Source organism: Paroedura picta, chromosome 11 (genome assembly GCF_049243985.1).
Source record: "Paroedura picta isolate Pp20150507F chromosome 11, Ppicta_v3.0, whole genome shotgun sequence".
Taxonomy (NCBI): domain Eukaryota; kingdom Metazoa; phylum Chordata; class Lepidosauria; order Squamata; family Gekkonidae; genus Paroedura; species Paroedura picta.
This window is the reverse complement of record NC_135379.1, coordinates 37,614,871-37,628,181: the sequence shown is the minus strand read 5'-3', so window position 1 is coordinate 37,628,181 and position 13,311 is coordinate 37,614,871. Positions and strand designations below refer to the sequence as shown.

General features: G+C 40.4%; 1 protein-coding gene across 1 annotated transcript in view; it reads left to right on the top strand.

The window, feature by feature from the left end:
• GADL1 (glutamate decarboxylase like 1) overlaps window positions 1-13,311 on the top strand; it is a 110,949-nt gene that overhangs the window by 20,128 nt on the left and 77,510 nt on the right. Inside the window, exons 2-6 of the mRNA XM_077302646.1 lie at window positions 3,723-3,898; window positions 4,572-4,698; window positions 5,725-5,815; window positions 7,569-7,675; window positions 8,700-8,815. Coding sequence (XP_077158761.1) covers window positions 3,723-3,898; window positions 4,572-4,698; window positions 5,725-5,815; window positions 7,569-7,675; window positions 8,700-8,815 — 617 coding nt within the window. The remainder of the gene's footprint in view (window positions 1-3,722; window positions 3,899-4,571; window positions 4,699-5,724; window positions 5,816-7,568; window positions 7,676-8,699; window positions 8,816-13,311) is intronic.

Here is a 13,311-nt window from a genome sequence, read left to right as displayed (position 1 = left end):
TCTACTTTACAGTATGATTGTACAGTTTGAAATCCCTTTGTTGGCTTCAGGATATGATAAGTTTCCTGGCATTAAGTTGCAGCTGTGATTAAAAAAAAAATCCACAAGCAGACCATTTATAAAAAAAGATTTACTAAGCCTTTGAAAACTCCAGAATTTAAATGACTTTGTGACTTCAGCGGCAGCTTGGATAAAGGGGTGGCAACCCAAATTTGTCTTTGTGAAAGCTCCTTATTTTACAAATTGTACTGCACTTCAGATAGTATATACAGCATCTGATCTGATAGTATATAATAGGACTGTGAAGCTATAGCTGAAAACGAATAAGCCTGCCTTTTGGAAAGCAGAAAAATGTAATTTTAAACAAAGGGTCAGTGCAATATAATGAAAGTAAGGTTGCCATCTTGGCATAACAAGTTGAACCTGCTGAAATTCTGGCTGCTCAAAGTCCAGGAAGGAACTCATGTCACCTTTTACTTACATACTCCTTTCTAATTTAGCCCTGCCCATGAGAGCTAGGTTTAATAAAAAAAATTATAAACCTTCCCTAAAATGTTTCGAACTTGGGAAGCTGTCAGGAAAGGGGCCTGGGGAGATTGTTTCTCTGTGTATCCCTTGCTGCTTGAACTCAGTGCATGGCTACATTCCTCACTGATTTGGATGGTGGTGGAGCGTAGGAGAGCAAATGGTCTCTTTGGTGTGTGGCATTTAATCTGTTCAGGGCTTTATCATTCCCAAACAGCCTCTTGAGTTTCATAACCTATAAAGATGCCTGAGGACTTCTGTCATGAGTCCCTTGCAAACAAACTACTGAAACTTCCAAACAGTTCTTAAGGACATTTTCAGATTAAGCACTTTTCAGATTTCTGGTGTCAAGGTAACAAATACATGGATAACTTTGCCAGTGGTCCAAATGCAAACAGATGCATCAGACTAGAGATGAGAGTTTGCCCTGTGGGTTCCATTTCTGTCCTACAATGAATACTCTTATAATGAATATTCAGTGTATACTTGATTCTTCTTTAGGCATGATCTTCATGTCCAAGCAAGTACTGGGTGAATGTGTAATTTAGGTCCCACATTTATCCAAGCACTGCTGTCTAGTTTTATTTTTAAAGTATGTGCATGTTCTCTTTCTTTCAAAGTGGACATACGTATGTGCATGCAGAATGTACACATGTTCATTGCAATATTAGGAGGCAACCAAAACAAGAACCTGTGTTGGCTCTAAACAACAACATAAAATAAGGCTCATGTAGAGAAACTTGTATAAAATGTCTTCTTTCTTTTATTCTGATAAACTTTGTGAAAGACAGTTTCTGGGGTGGGTCTCTGTTTCGAATTCTTCTTCAGACTAGGTCTAAATCATACAATGTGACAATTACAAACAGATAGAAACAAATACAATAAGACGGGACAACAAAAACAGGAAAGCAATACCCTCCAATTGCCTACTTGTTATGATTGTTCCACAAAAGGAATCTTTACCAATATACATGACCTTAAGAGTCTTACTTTTCATAGCATGCGCTTGTGCTCCAGTCATTTATTGAACTAAGCTAACAAACCTATTTTGTAATATCTTTCAAGGAGGCTGGCAAAGCAGACTTCATGTGTACCATCCTTATTGCAAAAATCTTGGAAGTCATATAGCAAACTCAACAATCAGTTTACATCAGAGCATGCTGTGGCAAGTAAGACTCCTAAGGTTGTGCATATTGGTAAAGATTCTTTTTGTGGAACAAACCATAACAATAGGTAATTGGTGGGTATTGCTTTCCTGTTTTTGTTGTCCCACCTTTTTGTGTTTGTTTCTGTTTGTAATTGTTACATTGTATGTTTTAGACTCTGAAGAAGGATTCGAAACAGAGAGCCACTCTGGAAGCTCTTTCACAAGGCTTATCAGAGATAGATTCATGTGGGTCTGAAGAAGCACAACAAAAATTGAGTCCAATAGCACCTTTAAGACACCTTTAAGGATCATGATCCTTGTTCCATTTAGTCTGAGGAAGGGTGCCTGCACTCAAAAGCTCACGCCTTGAATATATCTTTGTTGGTCTTAAAGATGCTATTGGACTCAATTTAAGGTTTACCAGAATAAAAGAAAAAGACATTTTACACAAGTTTCTCTGCAACCGATTAGGCATGGAGTGGGTAGTCCAGGGTGGCGGCAGCAGGGTAGCGGGGCTAATCCCCGATTATGCACAGCATTGCCCCATTGCAGCCCTGGACCGGCACAGCACCCCAGATTGCCTGCGGATGCAAATGTGGGATCTCACACATTCTCTGCAATCCACGGCCCTCCAGTGCCAGCCCCTTGCATAATCCACATCCGACCTCCAGTGTCCATGCAGGGACACCACACAACCCTCTCAGCTCCATGGAAGCACAGAGCTGGACGGTGTGTTCCCCCACCCCCATCTTGGCAGGAGAGTAGCATGCCGCTCCCCTGCCATAGTGCAGTGGGCGCCCCCTGCTCCTCGCTCCTGCAGTCTTCTGCAGTGCTGGCCTTAGGCATGCTTGCACACTTCACTGGGGCAGTCTGCGTACACTGGGGGATTCCCTCCCCCATGCATACGCAAGAAGTGGCAGGGCATGCCACCCCACTGTAAGGACCTGGCAGCAGCCTGGCGTGGCTGCTGCCGTGCATAATGAACCTTATTTCATGCTGATGTTCAAAGCCAACACAGATTCTTGTTTTCTTTGCTTGGCTACACTGTTCTCCAGTAATACTAGAACAGGGATGCTGACTGAAATCATATGGAGCCCTGTATTGTCTCTTGGTAGTGACTTTCCAGGGCCTCAGGCAGCGATCTTTTGTATAGGACCTACAGATGTTAGAGTGTATGTCTATGCCCTGGAGTATCTAGGACCTTGACCATACGGGATAAGCCAATGACCACAAACCCAGTAATTCTCCCCCCCCCCCCAAACACAACTGTGTACTGTGACTGGGCTCAGATTCTGCTCTAGCATCTCTCTTCATTAAATTGAGTTCCATGTTAATCTTCTCTGAAGTTAATAGGATTTGCAGGCATGTGCTTTTCAGACTGGCAACAGGGAAGATCGTCTTTCAGATTTCCTTAGAGAGAATCACACTGTGATTCCACTTGAGAATTGGGGCGAACATTCAGTATCTATCTGAGCTTAACTAGACTACAGCCATGCACACACAAATGGCTCAGCATCTTTTCACACCTCACCACCATTCCCTGCAAGTTTCCTTTATTTTTAAATATATGGGAGAAACAATTGTTCCATTGGGATAAACCTGAGATAGTTTCTTACAGAATAGAAAGCACAATCTTAGGGTGGTCATTGGAGAGATTTGTTTAATGTACAGCTATTACACAGCTGAGGGAATAACCAAACAGCAGTCCCACAAGTAGCGTCTCTGTTGTGGGGAAATAACATTTTCCTTGAGTGTTTTGCCACAGTCGTTGTTCCTAGTAAAAGGAACTATTGCAGCCACAATAGAATTGACAGCTGGAGGTCCTGTGGTTGCAGGAGGATTGGAAATAAGTACTTTCTCAATGAATCTTTTGCACAGTTTTTAAGCCAGGTCTCTCTTTGTGACTGAAAATGTTATAAAAGCCAACCAGTACAAGAACATGGGGTTTGATGTTCTTGAACAAGATTAAATGTCTTTTTAAAAACATTTTTTTTTAAATCAGAGCACTGTAGTATTGTATCTTATTGCATTTTTGCTTACTCGTTTACAGCTGAAAGTAGCAACCAACAGGAAACTTTGCAGCGAAAGAAGAATGTGCTCCTAGTGGATGGGGTAATTTTAAATGGCCCAGTAGCCGATTCCAAAGCAGGAGAAAAATTTGTCGAGGAGGCCAGTAAGATAATCATGGAGGAAGTGATAAAGAAAGCCACTGATGTAACAGAAAAGGTAGAAATCTCAGTTGCAACATTTTCTATATTAGCTTTGTGCAGCAGTAACCTTTGTGCTTCCATTTTATTGTACTAAACTTATGGCTACTTTGCTTCTCATATGTGGTCTCATATGTGGCTTTTAAAATACGATTTGATAATTTATGGTTAGACTCTACAGGAGACATTCCTGGGCACAAGCCACAGATCTTAAATCCCAGTAGACTTGCTCCCAAAGAAAACATGGCCCATTCCTCACACATTAGATAATGCACTTTCAATGCACTTTAGAAGTGGATTTTTTTTGCGCATGGGCCTGTGTATCATAGGAGATCAGTGTTTGAAGATGTTTAATCCATTCTAGGCCTTGTTGTTTGTACTTATTGTGGTATATTCACTTCTGAATAATTTGAAAAGGAATACGATGTTATAACATGTGAATGTGGAATCTTCAGTTTGAATACTGTGTTTCATATTCATGTAATCAAAACAATGAATCAAAGCTATTTTTACTGGAATGTTCTGGAAGATTCTGGAATGATTTAGACCAGTATTAAAAATTATTTTGCCACTTATTTTACAGAGGATATTGCAAACACTAGAGATAATTTCACAGTGATTTACACTTGGTCATCCTCGATATTTTCCTCTCAATCCAACATTTCCTAACTGTTTTGTTTTTCCATAATTAGGTGTGTGAATGGCAGCCTCCCGAAAAGCTAAAAGCGCTACTTGATCTGGATTTGAAGGACACTGGAGAGACCCATCAAAGACTCTTACAGCTTTGCCAGGATGTTATTCGATTCAGCGTCAAAACCAGTATGAATCTTACCCTTGTTGTGTCAGTTGTTTCCTTTCCTTTGATTCTGCAAAGTTTCTTCAAGCAGTCGAGGGCGGAGGGGTCTAGTTCTTATTTTAAATGATTGAGAAACGAGACGACAGCTTGACAAACCGTGTATTCTGTTGGGTTGAATCCATAAAAACTTTCACTTGCACAAGAGTTCTTGTGCAAGCCCAGACAGAAGAAAACAAACTGCAGCAGCTGCTTGAGGAAGGGCAGGCTATAAGATTAAAGTTGTTGTGGCTGTTGTTTGCGTTAAATCTGGTCTGCGTTTTTTCTGCCCAAAATCTTGTGCAACCAGTTTCCGGGCACTATAACGTATTCATATTATTATTTTTAACTTATTCATATTCATATACTGCCCTCCCTGAAGGCTCAGAGCAGTTATAAGGAAGAAAGACACTAGAGGAACTATTTACATAATGCAACAATACATCATTTAGGGTTGCATGAGATATTGCACAAATGAAACTGTATTCAGTTCGTTTATATTTCCGCTTGCACATAGCTAGAGCCAAGCCTCTAAATCCAACCAGAAGAGGATATATGTGACATCTAGCTATAGCAATTCATATGGGGACTAAAATACAGTTCAACTGGCAAGTTTATGTCAGGCACTCCCAGGGTAGTTCTTCAGAGCATGCCAGTGCTATGGTCCTGAACTCCATACATGAAAATTGGATGAAAAATCACTCTGCATGTGTGTCCATTGGACTGTGGTTCAGATGGCAACAGTTTTCCCTCTGTGCCATTTTCCTGATCTGAAGCAGCCGTATGGAGCTATTATTTGCCTTTCTGGGACTGTGCATCTCATTTGCATTGGTGTTGATTATGGATTTGAGCCAAGTTTTCCCCAGTCCTAGTCCAACATTCTGACTATGAAACCATACTGATTAACTTATGTACCTCTTTCCTGGAGTTAAAACTGCACAGAAGTTCTGTATATGCTTTTCACATACCACTTACGTTAACTAGAACCCTGTCTAATTTTCTTGAATTTACAGATCACCCGAGATTTTTTAATCAGTTATATGCTGGTATTGATTACTACTCTTTAGTGGCACGTTTCATCACGGAAGCATTAAATCCAAGCGTGTAAGTGCATTTTGGTTTTTTTCAATCAATGCATGGAACCTGGATTGCTATTTCACTGTGGCACATCCTATTTCCTGTAGGTTAACATCTAAATTAATATGGATGCTGGTGTGAATTTTTCAGGCATGAAATGAATTTTAGCTTGCCTATCCCTGATAAATATTCTCTGAGGGCAATTAGGTAAAGATCCAGAGGGAACGTTCTCGTCTTAAACTTGACTTGTTGTTAATATTTTGTATTAATTGGGCTAATAAAAATATCTTTGATTCCTCTTATTTATTTCAATAAATATTGGCCAAGCTGATGAATGGGTTTTGTGCCAGCTTTCTCTATATGCATAATGGGTGAACGGAATCATTGCTTTCTCCTTCAGGACTGCTTGATTGCTTATGCCCCCAGCAGGGCTTTTCGCTCTGCAGGTATGAATCTACTAGAAGTCCCTGGGCCCTCAGGATGCTTGCCTGGCCTCGCCCTGGGCCATAGCTTTTCGGTCCTGGCCCCAACCTGGTGGAATGAGCTCCTAGAAGAGCTAAGGGCCCTGCCGGAATAGTCAGCTTTCCACAGGGCCTGCAAGAAGGAGCTCTTCTGCTAGGCATATGGTTGAGGCCAGGGCTGGGTCTCAATATTCGATCTAGGATCCCCCTCTGGTAACATCTGATAACATCTGACCAATCTGATACCTCACTCCCACGGTAGGAAGGTTAGCCCCTGGCTGGACAAGGGGGTGAGAGACTTCCCCCCCCCCCGCCTCTCACCTTAGTAGTTGCAGTAGTATTTATTAAGGGGTGTTATGGGATTTTATTGTATTTTATCTTTTTACTATTGTAAACCACCGTGACCCCACCACTGATGAAACCAATATGAAACCAATTTGTCATTGTTGTTGTTAGTTGTGAAGTCGTGTCCGACCCATCGCGACCCCATGGACAATGATCCTCCAGGCCTTCCTGTCCTCTACCATTCCCCGGAGTCCATTTAAGTTTGCACCGACTGCTTCAGTGACTCCATCCAGCCACCTCATTCTCTGTCGTCCCCTTCTTCTTTTGCCCTCGATCGCTCCCAGCATTAGGCTCTCCTCCAGGGAGGCCTTCCTTCTCATGAGGTGGCCAAAGTATTTGAGTTTCATAAAATAAAATAAGAATAAAAATAAAATAAATAAGGTGCTTTTCCTGTTGAATATCTCTACATAAAACCCAGTGCACAGAGGCCTGAGAAGCACAACTGGCAGGCAGGCAATTATGCCATGGCTAATGTTTTGGAAGGAGTCATAGCATCAAAAGGCTTGCAAGGGTGTTTTTCTTAAAACATGCTCATGCCATGGTACTAAAAGAGCAATCAGTTTCCTGGATTTATAGGATTATGATGTAAAGACTGATATGTGAAACACTCTCAAATTGATCATGTGAAAGAGCCCTTGTTGTGTGGGTTCTTGAGTATTAGGGAGTCCTGAAAATATCTAGGGACTTGATTGAGAAATTCAGACCTTGGGTCACAGTACATACATGTTGCCAAGTCACGCTCTAGATTCTCCCAAAAGTCCCTTTATCCCCCCCTTCCCCAAGTTATGTGGGGCTAGCTATATGTGATAGTGTCTATTATCAGGGAATGGATCCATCATCATCATCCATCATACAACTACGACATTGTTAGATTTTTCATATTTATAGAGCCATTTTATCCTGCGTATTCTGCTTTCCCCCATTGTTTCCTTCAATGCCATTTGTCAAAATGATGCCTTTTCCCATCCATTCAGGTATACCTATGAAGTATCTCCAGTGTTTTTGTTAGTGGAAGAAGCAGTTCTGAAGAAAATGATTGAATTTATAGGGTGGGAAGAAGGCGATGGCATATTTAATCCAGGTAAGTACCTATTTTAAACATTCCATTTTAGTTTAAGGTGATTTCTCACTACACATACGAATAGTATGAATTGGAACAAAAACTTGGCTGATACAATACTGGCCCCTTTGTCATGTCTGCACGTCCTCTGTTGTGCTTTGGTGGCAGAAAGTGCCAACAAGTCACAACTGTCTTATGGTGGCCCTGTAGGGTTTTCAAAGCAAGAGACATTCAGAGGTCATTTGCCATTGCCTGCCTTCACTTCACGACCTTGGTCTCCCTTCCAAATACTAGCCAAGGTTAACCCTCCTTAGCTTTCAAGAACTGACAAGCCTGGGCTATCCTGGGTTATCCAGGGTGGGGCCTATGTGCTTTATGGAAGTACTTTGCCCAACTATACAACAAACCCTTCCTTGTGGTTATGCATTCAAAGGTTTGTGTGTGCTGCTTGCCCACATATGCTTGCAAAATATTTTCAATAAAGTTACTATTGAACACTCAAGATAATCAAAAGTTCTGACATGTTATTTATGTTCTTAGTTTGCAGAAAGACTTACTGATTAATAAATCCTTCCAAGTAATTGTGTGTAGAAGCAGCTTGAAGCAAATGTTTTTTCCAAGTAATCATTTTCTGTTGTTGTGCTATATCGTATAAACATTTGAGTAAAAACAATTTATACTAATGTTTTGAAAACCTGAAATATTAATAGGCGGAAGTGTTAGTTTGGTGTAGTGGTTAGGAGAGAAAGTTTGGTGTAGTGGTTAGGAGTGCGGACTTCTAATCTGGCATGCCAGGTTCGATTCTGCGCTCCCCCAAATGCAACCAGCTGGGTGACCTTGGGCTCGCTACAGCACTGATAAAACTGTTCTAACCGGGCAGTGATATCAGGGCTCTCTCAGCCTCACCCACCCCACAGGGTGTCTGTTGTGGGGAGAGGAATGGGAAGGCACTTTGAGCCTCCTTTGGGTAGGGAAAAGCGGCATATAAGAACCAACTCTTCTTCTTCTTATTTGTGGGCTTTTCTTTTTTCTTTTTTGATTCCAGGTGGCTCTGTTTCTAATATGTATGCTATGAACTTGGCTAGATACAAGTATTGTCCTGACATAAAGGAAAAGGGGCTTTCAGGGATGCCACGACTGGTGCTATTCACATCAGATGAGGTAATAAATATTAGCTATTGGGTTTTTAAAAATGGTTTTGTTTTTGTGGTTTGGTGCTTTTTTCATGTATGTATTCCTCCCTTGTAATTTATTTTAGCAATGCATTCGTATGTTGAGGAAGACTTCTAGCAAAGGTCTAACGTAGTTGTATTAAAAATGTGGAATATATTTAATACGTAAACATCATGCCAAGCATAACAAGGCGTATTTCTGATATTGTCTCAAACTGATTGGAAATGCTTACCAATGAGACTAAAGGACTGCAAGGTCCAGTTTTCATAGTAAAAATTATGCAGAGACCTCTAGGAAGTCCTTTGACCACCTAATCCCTCACGCAGCTGTTCTGAATTGATAGAATGGCTGTCACACTTCTTTAGGTTCTTTTGTTCCCATCATCCTTGCTCCACTTCCAGACTTATGGATTACCAATAGAGGCTGGGTCTGAGAAGACACATGGTAGGTTCTTGGCACCCATCTCTCTCTCTTCCATTCTTCATTTCCTGCTGCAGATTGGCAGGTCACTTTCGTATAGTGAGAGGGTTAAATGAAGAAAATATTAATTTATTTGTATTTTAGTCATTGTAGAGTTGAGGAATACAGTTTAACTTTAAAGGATGACTTCAAGTGCACTTTTCAGTAAAAAATATAACAAGGACGAAATAAAAACATCTATTTTGAGCGTGAAGAGGCTTTCTTTTTCTCAATGTTTGCTGCTATTGAATTGATAATAAAAATGGCTTTTTGCTCTTAAAAAAAAAAGAATGGTAAAAGCAACACGACCTGATTTTAATTGTTTGTCAAGGCTAGTCGAGAAACAAATGGAAATACTTGGATTAGAATGTGTTGTTTTATGTTGCTGAAAAGGTGCATTCTGTATTTGATGGTGGTATTTAAGTTCCAATCTGCTTGCACTTTATCCACATTTTTCACGGCAAAGCAGTTTTTAACTATATGCTTCAATACCCCTGGTAAATATCAAGAGCCACTCTTTTCCTGCCTTTGTCAATAGATTTGGGAGGCTTTAACTTTTTTGTATGGTTAAAATTGGTGTAAATGACTATATAATTATTGTATTCGAAATTTCTAATTACAAATGATCACTTTTACGCGTTAGTTTACCTTCTGTGAACACATAGAGACGCTGCATTAACGGAGTCATAGAAGCAGACATGACTTGAAAGCATAATTCACCCTAGGTCAAAAGTCAGGAGCAATTACATTTCAAAAAATGTATTCCTATCCTAAAGAAAACTTTTTATGAAAAAACAGGCATCCTCGAATGGCTATCAAAGGGTTCCAGTTCAGATCACCAGAGGTGAGAACCTCGTCTACATTTAGGAACCACTAGTGTTTAACTTCTACATTACTTACATAGTTGCTTCATTGGTGGTGGAAAGGGATCTAAAATTACAGTCAATGCAGGGGTTTTCAAGGTAACAGATGGTTTTCTCTTCCCTGCCTCTACACAGCTACCACTTACTCTGTGGTCTCTCATTCAAGTATTAGCTGTGCATGACTTCTGAGATCTGGTGAGTCTGAGATAGCCTGAAGAAGAAGAAAAAGAAGAAGAAGAAGAGTTGGTTCTTATATGCTGCTATTCTCTACCCGAAGGAGTCTCAAGGTGGCTTACAGTCGCCTTCCCTTTCCTCTCCCCACAACAGACAACCTGTGAGGTGGGTGAGGCTGAGAGAGCCCTGATATCACTGCTCGGTCAGAACAGCTTTATCAGCGCTGTGGTGAGCGCAAGTTCATCTGGACCCTGAACCAGTCAGGGTTGTTGCTTCATTGATGAAGAAGAAGTTTTACTGCAGCTGGAGGCCAAGTGCATTTCCCTGTTGAGTTCTGTCACACCACAAATCTTGAATTCCTGTCAGGATCTTTCCTGTTTGTTTGTGAATTTTGATGTATAATTTGTGGGATTGCTGCCACAGTGGAATTTGAACCCTGATTATTTTATAATCACAATTTTAAATATTTGATGTCCGAGCACATGTGTATGCTTGCGTTGGTGTCAAAGGTTTTATTCAAACATAAAGAAGTTTAGATTGTATTAGGCTTGGTGAGTAAACTATACTTTTTGGCTGGATTACCTCCATTACATTCTGTTTAGACAAATTTTCCTATTGGGATGATTTATTTTCAGGTTTGCCCATGATTGTATATTTAAATACTTGTGGTGATCTTGACCACAATTTAGAAATTATCCAACCATTTCAGTGGGTGAGTTCTTAAAAAAAAATATTTTCAATTTTTTTTAAAAATAGCTAATGCTGTGCTCATTAAAATTACTTCTTGCTGAGCTATAATTTCAAATCACTTTCTATGTAGAATGACCTTTTAAAATGTTTCTTTAAAATGTAGTACTTACACAGTTGAGTTTTCAGTATGATTGTAATGTATACTAAAAATTGTTTAGGAAACCACACATTGATTTGACAAATTGTTTTATCTATTATTGTCAGATATCTTGTTCCCAGTTGAGACTGATGGCTAGACGCTCTTAGTCTCATTCTTCACTGATGGCATAATTTTACCAGCTCAGAATAAAGTTGAGCTCCATAGTTTGCAAGATACATTGATTGCAAATTAGTGTACACCAAGACTGGCCACAGCCTTCTTCGGTGTAATGACTGGCCACCACACTGACAGAATAGCTTTAAAAAAAAATCAAGAATGTATTTTTGGCCAAGAAGAGTTGAGAGACCAAAATTCACTGTTGGAGATCATTGCCCATTCAGAAGCTTGTACAAATCCTTAGGCATAGTTCAGGCAGTCTATGGCAAAAGTTAGGAGCAACAAAACTTTTTACCCTAATGAAAGCTATTTATAGAGGCACTCTTATCAAGATAATCTGCTGCTTAGAAGTAGGCGGATCTATGCATCCTTGAAAGGTTTTGAACCTTTCTTCTTTCTAAGGTGTCTTCTTTCTAATTGCAATATGGTGATAGACTTTGTTGTTTATGTGAGGATTGGAGCATCCCTCACCCCCCAAGTTTCTAAGATCTTGATTATTTATGCCAATATTCATACTCAACATTTTAATTTCTTTTATGACCTAAGATCTGATTGATGGAAATAACCCATAGATGTAACTTAAATCCAAACTCATGATTGTCCCATATCCAGTATTTTGACTTGATCTCAGGATTTTGGAGAAGCAGATCTTTCTTAAAAGTCGGCTTGTCAATAATATGATGGGTTGGCTTGTGTCCAACTGCTTCACTGAACAAACTTTGAAGCCCTCCTGCAGCCTCAGTGGTGACACACACCCCTGAGATATTTTTTTTCATCTCATTTTTTATTATAACAGAAGCTTTACAAGGTAAATTATTTTCTAAATGCAAGAACTTTTAATCTTTAGACATTTTTCAGTTAATTGGCACTCAGATGATGGTGTGGCTTCTAAAATGGAAAGCTGGATTTGATTCCCTACTCCTCCAGCTGGGTGTCCTTTGTCTAGTCACAGACCTGTTAGAGCTGTTCTCACAGAGTAGTTCTGTCAGTGCTCTCTCAGCCCCACCTACCTCACAGGTTCAATTAATTAATTAATTAATTTAAAACATTGTATCTGGAGTAAAGGGGAAGGCTTTACTTTCTGCTTTATCATTCTCTTCTCAGAAAAATGCATAGAGAAAGCTAGTTATGGAACAAAACTCAAAGTCTATTCCAGGTGGGGGTTCCCTGCTTGCCAAATGCATCTCGTTCCCCCAACTCACCCCAACCCAGATGAACATCACTTTTTGATGTGATGTGCTGTCATCACCTGAAAGTAATGTCAGTGCACCAGGGTTGTCATGTGTGTATGTATGAGATGCTCTGGGTTTTGAGCAAACCTCTAGTTTTAATCAAATTCTACCAAAGAGTTTTGCCTCAAGGCCTGTGCATCATACCCCCAACATCTTCCACATGCTAGTGTCATTTCCAGGTGAGATCAGCACATCTGAAAGCCCCCCGAAAGTGCCCCCATCCTCCACTGGCAGTGCAGATGGACTTGGAAAGCCTACCACTGTGTCCAGCTTGCTCTTTTCCTAGGTGGCTACTGTGCTGATGGTTATTTCTGCAACCAGCTTGCTCTCCTCCTGATAGCCCTTGAACTCCCAGGGATCAGAGTGTAGAGGCTGCAAGAGGTAGGCATAGTTGAAGAAGGTGGACCCATTCCTGGCATGAGGCTGGCATCTCAGGGAGGTTCACAGTTTACATGACCCCCCAGTCCCAGCACTGCACTGGCAGCTGTTTAAGGGTTGGAACCATAAAAAAAATTCCAACAACAAGTCCTATGTAAGAATGGAGTGGATCCCTAATAGCATGAATACAGGGTAAAAACTGTAGTGTTTGGGACAGCATTAAAGTTACCTGGGAGAGAGTGCTTTTAGAGTCAAGGTTATGTTTTGTATAATTTACAGATGCAAGAAATATTTGAAAAATAATTTTGGAATTACTTGTGAAACTATCCCTACTTGTCATAAACCCCACGGCAAAACTCTCCAAATCTATTG